This window comes from Sturnus vulgaris, chromosome 4 (assembly GCF_052056855.1).
Source record: "Sturnus vulgaris isolate bStuVul1 chromosome 4, bStuVul1.hap1, whole genome shotgun sequence".
NCBI lineage: Eukaryota > Metazoa > Chordata > Aves > Passeriformes > Sturnidae > Sturnus > Sturnus vulgaris.
The window spans coordinates 50,582,808-50,592,081 of NC_142246.1; the positions used below are offsets into that span (position 1 = coordinate 50,582,808).

Here is a 9,274-nt window from a genome sequence, read left to right on the forward strand (position 1 = left end):
CAAAGCTGCCTATAATAATCCTGTGGGCTGTGTCTGCCCTGCATCCACTTCTGGTGCAGGTGAGGAGTGGGGAAATGGATGGATGCTGAGCTGTGTCAGCATGGTTCGACTGCTATCAGTCCCTCTGCAAACTGGAGTAATGTGGTTGGCTGTGCCCGATGGCAGCACAGACATCCCAAAAGGTTTAACGTGAGACCTAGACTGCAACATTTCATTTGACTACCTATTCCAATTGGTACTTTCTGAGAAGGAAATAATGTGTTTATACTGGTGGAAGTATGCTGCTTAGCATTTAACAGATAAAATAGTTGCACACTTTGAAATATATAGTAATGTGCAAAAGGATGCTGTGATTTCCTGTGGCATAAATATTAAGCTGCTCTAAATGTGGCCTGCAAACGTTCTTTTAATATTTCAAGTTGGTGTTTTTTTCTCCTCATGATTGTTGCTTTTTTTCCTCAGGTCTGGAGGGTTTTTTTCTTCAGAAATGTCAGTGTCTTCCCTGGATTTGTTGAGGGAATCTGCTGGAAAGTTCAGAATTAATTTTCTCATGAGCAAAATGCAAATTGAAGAGGGTGGAGTACTTAAATTTTTTCAGATGACCTTTCTTCAGAAGGCGAAGTTCTCATTAAAATAAGATATTGGAAAGAAAAGGGGAAAACAAAACTGTCTTTGAACAGCTTGACAAAAAATCTGTCAACATTTTAGCTACCTGCTCCTTACTGTTTTTATTTAGTCATTACCTTTCATTGAATCTAGAATTAAAGATAGCACGAGCATGGGTCCTTGGTTTTATCCTTTAAAAGGGCAAGCAGAAAAGCCCTGCGAAAAGAGAAAAATCTTGGCATGACTCTGACATAGCCTAATGAAAAAAGGAGATGATTTGCATCTGCTGAAATATAACATCAGTATGTGTTCTATTTATGGAGCATCCTGAGTCACGAGCGAGTTCAGTGTTCACATCTGATGAACATTTCCCTACAAGTTCTGTGTTTGGGTAAAACAAGTCTAAATTGGAATTTTTTACATTTTTTAAAAATGATCTTTCTTCTTTTACGACTTTCCAAGAAATGGTAGAACATTACAGCACTAAAAATGTAACAGATGCATTTAAATAGACAGCAGAGACAACTTTAAATTATAAATATTTTTAATATAATTTTGTAACAAATGCTGTAAAAGGATTAAAATGGGAGGGCATGAGTATTTTTTAAGGTTGGTTGTTCATAAATTTCATTCACCCTTAAGCAGTTGTTATTCTGAATTCTTATAGCTCTGTCAAAGAGAAAGAAAGTAAAAGCATTTTGTTTTTAAAAAAGCACGTAATATTAAATTAATTCCTGAAGCTATAAATTGCTTACATGTAATGTAATAAGTATAGGAAAGAAATAGGCCATTTGTTGTGGTTTGGCCTCAGCCACAAACTAAGCACCATGCAGCCAGCTGCTCTCACCCCCACAGCACGACGGGAAGGAGAATCCAACTCAGGTAAAACAGTGGTTTAATGATCAAAACAAAATCAAATATCAATAATCCATAGCAATGAAAAGGAAGACAACAAGAGAGAGAGGAATAAACCCAAGAAATAGAAGGGATGCCCAACACAATTGCTCATCACACTCTGACTGATGCCCAGCATGTCCCTGATGAGCAATCAGCAGCTCCTGACCAACCTCCCTGGTTTATACACTGACCATGACATGCTCCATGGGATGGAATATCCCTTTGGCACGTTCAGGTGTACTGTCCTGGCTATGCTCCCTCCCAGCTTCTTGTGCACCTGCTTGCTGCCAGAGCATGGGAAACTGAAAAATCGTGGATTTAGGGTAAGCACTGCTCAGCAATTACCAAAGTATCAGTGTGTTACCAACATTATACTGAATCCAAAGCACAGCACTGTACCAGCTGCTTGGAAGAAAAGTAACTCCCCTATCCCAGCTGAAAGCAGGACACCACTATAAACTGTACTTCCCATTCTTCTCAGTCTGGCAGGAATTAGGTTTGAATATTGGGCTTCTCCACGTTTTTAAAAGTAATGTTAAAATACACTGTTTAGTTACAATGTTACCGTTCATGCAGAATACACTTCTCCTTTAAGTACTGGTTTATTCCATGTATAGAAAGACTGTCATTGGGAGAGCAGAATAAATTCCCATTAATAGCAATACAGGAGTGATCTCATAGATGCTTTTGCATAGTTTTTATTCAAAATAAAAGGGACAGGGGAATAAGTAAAATAAGTCACTGAGCATCATGGCTGCAAATAATAATTTTTTTAAAAGTTGCCTTTTTAAACATTTTTAGTGTATAGTACAAAATATTTTAATAAATGAGAAGACTGAGGTTGTTCAAGGTAGCATTTTCAAAATACTACCAGAAGCTCACACTATGATTTTATGGGGTTCTCTTTTAAGTATCTCTCTAATATGACCAAGTCCTTATCAAATTGCTGTGTGTGCATGGCTTGGATTAAGAAGGAGGTATGGATTCTCAGTATTCAAATAAATTTGTTCTTTTGAATGACCTTTTCCTCCATTACTTGCAAAAAGTGGCTTATCTCTGTTTTGGGCTTTTTGGGAACTTCAGTGGACCTCTGTGTGTGGAAATATGAGCAATTTCCAAGTGAATATATGTATATATTTTTAAATTTTAATTTACACTTTTTAAAATTTTAATTGGATACTGGCATCTAAGCAAAATCTTTAGGTATCAACAATGCTCTAGTCACTGGTGATGTCCCCTGGGTTCAAATATTCAGTATCTTTACTGACGGTCTGGATGAGGGAATTGAGTCTACCCTCAGTAAATCCACAGGTGACACCAAGTTGGTAATGTCAATGTGCTGGAGGGAGGAAGGCTCTGCAGGGATCTGGACAGGCTGGATCAATGAGCCAGGGTCAGTTTTATGAGGTTCAACAAGGCCAAGTGCTGAGTCCTGCCCTTGGGTCACAGCAACCCCAGGCTGTGCCACAGGCTGGGGCAGAGTGACTGGGAAGCTGTCCATGGAAAAGGACCTGGGGGTGCTGGTCAGCAGTGGCTGAACATGAGTCAGCTGTGCCCAGGGGGTCAAGAAGGCCAATGGCATCCTGGCCTGGATCAGCAATAGTGTGGCCAGCAGGACCAGGGCAGTGATTGCCCCCTGTGCTGGGCACAGGTGAGGGCACACCTTGAGAGCTGTGTCCATTCTGGGCTCCTCACTGCAAGAAGGACACTGAGGGGCTGAAGTGTGTCCAGAGAAGAGCAATGGGGCTGGGGAAGGGTCTGGAGCACAAGTCCTGTGAGGAGCAGCTGAGGGAGCTGGGGGTTTTTCTAAGCCTGGAGAAGAGGCAGCTCAGGGGGCACCGCACTGCTCTGCAGCTGCCTGACAGGAGAGGGTGGCCAGGTGGGAGTCAGCCTCTTCTCCCACACTACCTCTCAACAGGATGAGAGGAAATTACCCCAAGCTGTGCTAGGAGACATTCAGGTTGGACCTTAGCAAGAAATTATTCACAGACAAAGTGACTGATACTGAAATGGGCTGCCCAGTAAGGTGATGGAATCGCTGTTGTTGGAGGTGTTTGAGGAAAGACTGGATGTGGCACTCAGGGCCATGGTCTGGTTAACATGGTGGTGCTCAGTCATAGCTTGGACTTGATGATCTGGGAGGTCTTGTCTAAGTTAATTGATTCTGTGATTCTTTACTTGGCCTGTAGCAGCTCTTCTCTTTTTTTAGAGAAAAAGCATTGTTGCGTGCAGACCAGGCTTGAAGATTTTTTAGATGTACCACAGGGGTCCTGCATTCTGATAGAAGACTTTAAAAACAGATATGCAGTTACCATTGTTACACTGTAGGCATCCACGAAATCAATCTATTTTATTTCTTCCCATTAGCTGTTAAAGTATTAGCATGCAGGTCCACGGTTTGATGGACTAGATCCAAAAGTAGGGGAAATAGGCAGCAGTGGAAGAGTAAAACTGGCAGTAAGTCTACTCGGCAGAAAGAACCGTTTGCTTTCTGTTGTTGACCTTCTTTAACAGAAGTGCTAAGCTTTGTTTTGGTTTTGGTTTGTTTTGCTGCCGGGACGGGGCGGCGCGGGGCGGAGGCGGCGGGGAAGCGGTTCCGGGCCGGGAGGGCGGCGCCGTGCCTCATGTGACAGCGGCTCCGAGGGGAAGCGGCGGCGCAGCGGTGCGGGGTGCGCCGGGGGCGCGGGCAGGTACGGCGGGGCGGGCAGGGAGCGCCCCCGCACCCCCCTCCCGCCGCGCGGTGGTCTCTCGGCCCAAGCGCGCGCCCTTCTCGGCGCGGCTGGGAGCGGCTGTACCATGGCAGCGGGGCGGGGGGGGGCGGCCGGCCGGGCCTCGGGGACGGAGCGCGCCCTCCCTCCGGTCGCTCTCCTCCTCGGAGGCGGTGGCCGCGCCCGCGGTGACGGGGTGGTCTCGTCTTGTCTCGCAGGCCCGCGGAGGTGGCGGCGGCGGCAGCACCGGGCGGGCCCCAGCCATGGCCGACGTGAGTGCGGCTCCGCGGGGCGGGCAGGAGGGACACGGGCGGTGGCTTCTGGCAGGGGTGGGGTCGGGGAATGCCAAGGTCGGGCCGGGGCCGGGGCCGGGGCCTGGCGGGGAGGGAGCTCCGGAGCGGCCTTGAGTAACGCGGTGCCTGTCTCTGCCCGCAGGACCTGAAGCGGTTCCTGTACAAGAAGCTGCCGAGGTAACGCGGGGCGGGCGGTGGGGACCCTCCGGTGCCAACCCCCTGCCACGGGCAGGGACACTTCCACTAGACCGGGTTGCTCAGAGCCCCATCCAGCCTGGCCTTGAATACTTCCGGGAGGGGTATCCACAGCCTCCCTGGGCACCCTGTTCAGTGTCTCACCACCCTCACAGTAAAGAATTTCTTCCCAGTATTTAAGCTAAAGTTCCTGTTTTAAATTTGTATCCGTTACTCCTTGTCTTGTCACTGCAGTTCCTGATGAAGAGTCCCTCTCTAGCTTCCCTCTAAACCCCCTTCAGATACTGGCAGGGAGCAGTGGGGTCTCCACTCTACCTTCCCTTCTCCAGGCTGAGCACGCCCCAACTTCCTCAGCCTGTCTTCACAGGGGAAGTGCTCCAGCCCTCGTATCAACTTCATGGCTTCCTCTGGACTTGCCCTAGCAGTCCGATCTCCTTCTTATTACTGGGGCCACCAGACCTGTACTAAACAGAAATAAACACTAAACAAATACTAAATTAGTGAAGGCATAATTTTTTTTTAGTGTTTTCCCCTTCCTTGCACATTTGTTCACACAAAAAGCTCTTTCCTACTAATTACTGTATTTTTAAAATGGTTTCTCTTCTTCCTTTTTTTTTTTTTCTGGCAGCGTTGAAGGTCTTCATGCTATTGTAGTCTCAGATAGAGATGGTGTGCCTGTTATCAAAGGTAACTTCAGCTTCTTGCTGTGCTCTGCAGCTGGAATCCTGATTGAACAGCTGGGGATGGAGAAGTACAGAAAAATCATCCTGGTTATGCGAAATATCTGAGTATCTCAAGTGAGATATATAAATTGGACTTGAAATAAAAGTTCAGGTGTTGATTATGCACCTCTTTAAATATATCCTTTTGTTTTTGCCCTCTAATTGTAATCCATGGAAGTTTTCCTTGGAGATAGGGGTTGGAGTGCTGTAAGGTCCTTGTATCTTCATGTCCCTCACAGGCTGACACTAAGTAGTAGAGAGAGCTTGCAGTGTTTTGTTGGCTTTTTTGGTAGTGCAGTTTTTTCCTTCTGCAGTCCTTGTTTCAGGTGTTTTTGGCTTGTGAATACAATAGTTTAAGGCTACAAAGATTCAAGTATTGCAGATTTATTTTGAATGCCCCAGAGTATTCAAACACCCAGCAGAACATGCACATCTTCATCTGTTTGCAGTCAAGTGATTACTGTGTGCCAGTAATCAGTTCAGAGGCTGGAATGGGTGCAAACAATGTGGGACACAGAACCAAAGGGGCATCAGCACATTAGGCTGTGCATCCTAAAGGAAAAGACTCTTTCTTAGGTATGCTAGAAAGGATGCTGGTATGAGGAGCTTTGATCATACAGAGAGCATTAAAGGATGTACAGCTCGTTCCTGTGGGAGCACCTTAGATGTCTTGCATGCTTCTCTGCTTTTGGCAGAGCACTAAGCTGGATGAGGGTTTGGGATGCAGTCAGAGACACCATGTAAAGATAAGGATTTTTCTTGTTTTGTTCTAGTTGCCAATGATAATGCTCCAGAACATGCACTGCGGCCTGGCTTTTTGTCCACCTTTGCCCTGGCCACAGATCAGGGCAGCAAACTGGGACTCTCTAAAAACAAAAGTATCATCTGTTATTACAATACATACCAGGTGAGTAACCTTAGTGTGCCCTGTCCTCAGTGACTTGAGCTGTTCCTGCATTACACTGACTAAGAGAAAGAAGGTTGTTAAAGCTCTGGTAGATTTTCCCTAGGCTGCTATTGAAGTAATTTTGGTTTATTTCCTACACAGCTTAAATGTTAAGCCAAACTTTCACAGTATTTATTTAACTTCTGTTATATCTCTCAGAACTTGAGATGTACTGGTTGACAATGGCAAAGTGTAATAATTCTGAATTTACAGGAGGTGTTGCTCATATGGTCTTCCATATCTTTTATGGAGCATTTATGTTCTCTTGTATAAAAAATGTTTATAATTAGTGACATCTAACATTAGTTAAAGCAGCACATGCAGCCTACTTCATAGCTAGTCTTGATGCCAGTATGGCTTTGAGGTAAGAAAGCTTTGAAATACCATTCACATTTTTCATAAATAAATTGATTTTTTGTGTCCAGAAGTCCATCATCTATTGTATTTCTGCTCCTTCACAAGTTCTGGTGGTCCTGAGAGATTTTAATTATGACTGCAGTAAACTGACCAGCTGTTTAGCCTACAGTGTGTCAAGTTTTGTTTGGGAATTAAGTGGTTTGCTCACATCAGTAGATTGGTTTGACTCTCTTGATGCTATTAGCTTACAGTTATGCCCAAGGTGCCAGTTCCCTGTTAATGGAAGAACAGATACTTCTGTACAGGGAACAGTATTTTAATGCAATAAACCTGCCTGCCTTCCTGTTTCCTGTGGAGGGTGTGGTCTCCATAGTGTAGTCTGCAGCTGAGGTGGGGTTCTGGTGGACAGCACACTGTAGAACATGGAGACAGAGGAAAATGCCAGGTTTTCCATGTGCAGCTCTCTCTACTATAGTGTAAATTCTGTTGCTGTTTTTAACCATGAATCTTAAGAAATAGATACACTGAGAAGTCACCTCTGTGGGTCTTGCTCCTGCTTGTCCTTTAAACTGAGGAGGCTGCTTGTTGCAGAAGGATATCAGGGCTCCCATAAATTCCAAGATGTGTTAGCTGCTGGCTGAGCACTTCTCTCTCCTTGCAGGTGGTGCAGTTCAATCGCTTACCTTTGGTAGTGAGTTTCATTGCTAGCAGCAATGCCAATACAGGTATGTCTACACATTTGTTTTAAAGATTGCAATATTTTAAGGCCTGGGTATTTTAATAATTGAAAATAAATTCCTTGAATTCATTTCAAGCTATGTTAACTTTGTTCCTGCTGTGAATTTTGTCAGCTTATTGTGAAAGGTGAAAAGGAAAAGGTGTGAGTAAAAATTCACAGATAGGTGGCTTGGTGGAGTTGTTATTCTTCTAGAAGCATATTTCTCCTGTGATTAGCGTTGCCCTTGCTGCACAGGCAGGTACTGTGCTGTACAAGCCAGCTATTTGGTCTCTTTCTGTCAGTCAAGTTAGCATTCTGAAGGAACATGTGCAGATTTGTCTTCAGTTCTGTGGGGTGGGGAAATCTTTCAGCCAGACCCTAGCCTTGGCTAATGAATATGAGCAGAAGGCATTTAATTCTGGTACAGCTTCTTGGCCACAGTAGCTATGGGAAGCAGTAAGGCAGTAGTGGGGGAGAGTTGTGCTGCACTGTCTGCCTCTTAGTGCCAGGGACTGTAGACATCCTTCCTGGAGGTGCTTCGCAGTGTTCACAGGAAAGTGAGTAGCTCACATGAAACATTTCAGGCTTGGAAAAGCACTACTGTGACTTGGGAGGGGGAAGGAGCTGCAGGCTTTGGAGAGAGGCTTCTCAGTGATGTTGTTTGATGGAATATTCTATCTCTTCTCTCTTTCCAGGGCTGATTGTAAGTTTGGAGAAGGAGCTCACGCCCCTGTTTGAAGAACTGAGGCAGGTTGTTGAAGTTTCTTAACCTGATGGTATAGCCAGAGTGCAGCATTCCTCTGCAGCCCAGTGGACAGAAAGATTCAATAATCGTCAGTCAAATAACACATCTCAGAAGAAATACCACAACTCCTTAGTCTACTAAGTAAGAGTAAATTGTACATAGTACTGAATCTGAAATGATCTACTAGTATGTTGTAGGTGGATGTTACTTTAGGCCATGCTTCTTGTATTGTGCAGTACTGGAGAGCCCACCAAAATAGCTCCCATGGAGTTTAGCTCAGCCAGCTGAGCCAGGCCGGCACAATGCCTTTGGCTCAAAGGAGCAACCCCCAGGTCTCTTGCTTTACAGGGCACCAGGCACATGGCAGGGTGTGTCCTCAGGCTGGCCACCACTACGTGTGGGAAAGCAGATCAGGTGGAGAGAGTGAGCAAAGACGTGGTTGGAGGCATTGAGAGGCAAATGTGTTAGCAGTGATGTGTTGGTACAATCAGTCAATATGCCAGCTTTCTTACATGGGGTGTACTTTGGCAAGGGAGTGCTACTAATCTGGATGCTAGCTGCATCCTGCTTCCACTAGGAAGAAAGCTGTTTCTATGGAAGCTGTTGCTTTAGGGATTTTCATGATGCCTAGCTAAAAGCACCCAAACAATGTCTCACTTCTTCATGGGGGTTTTTGTGTAATATGGTTGTGAAGATCTCATGTCTCATAGTCTTGGTGTGGGTTCATCACTGATGAGACTCTCAGCTTATTTACCCTTAGATTTTCTTAAGTAAATAAATATAAATAAAATACAGTATTTTTAAATGACAGAGCCTGGTCTACTCTTCTGTTGCACTGTAATATCCCAGAGCACATCTGCCTGTCTCTAGAGAGAATGGGTCTCTTAATTGTAAATGTCCAAAATCCATGAATTTATAGGCTGAAAACCAACCAGTGTATCTCTCAGTTGGGCAGGAAGGATGCCAAATCCCAGGGCAGTGCAGAGATCCTGCTGCTGGGGATCAAGCCTGTGCTCCTAGCCCCACGCTGTTGTTCCCTCCCATGTCCTCTTATGACAACTGCCAAGCACTGCCGGCCTGGGAGAGT

General features: G+C 45.1%; 1 protein-coding gene across 1 annotated transcript; it reads left to right on the forward strand.

Annotated features, from left to right (window-relative positions):
* Window positions 1-4,123: 4,123 nt before the first annotated feature.
* On the forward strand, window positions 4,124-8,997 carry LAMTOR3 (late endosomal/lysosomal adaptor, MAPK and MTOR activator 3). Its single transcript, XM_014875282.2, has 7 exons — window positions 4,124-4,193; window positions 4,430-4,483; window positions 4,647-4,681; window positions 5,328-5,386; window positions 6,195-6,328; window positions 7,386-7,449; window positions 8,138-8,997. The coding sequence occupies exons 2-7, from the start codon at window positions 4,475-4,477 to the stop codon at window positions 8,209-8,211; spliced, it is 375 nt and encodes a 124-aa protein (XP_014730768.1). The 5' UTR covers window positions 4,124-4,193; window positions 4,430-4,474; the 3' UTR covers window positions 8,212-8,997.
* The last annotated feature ends 277 nt before the right edge of the window (window positions 8,998-9,274 follow it).

Coding starts and splice junctions, on each gene's coding strand:
- LAMTOR3 (XM_014875282.2), top strand. Junction 4,682..5,327: donor CTGTACAAGAAGCTGCCGAG/GTAACGCGGGGC, acceptor TTTTTCTGGCAG/CGTTGAAGGTCTTCATGCTA. Junction 7,450..8,137: donor TAGCAGCAATGCCAATACAG/GTATGTCTACAC, acceptor CTCTCTTTCCAG/GGCTGATTGTAAGTTTGGAG.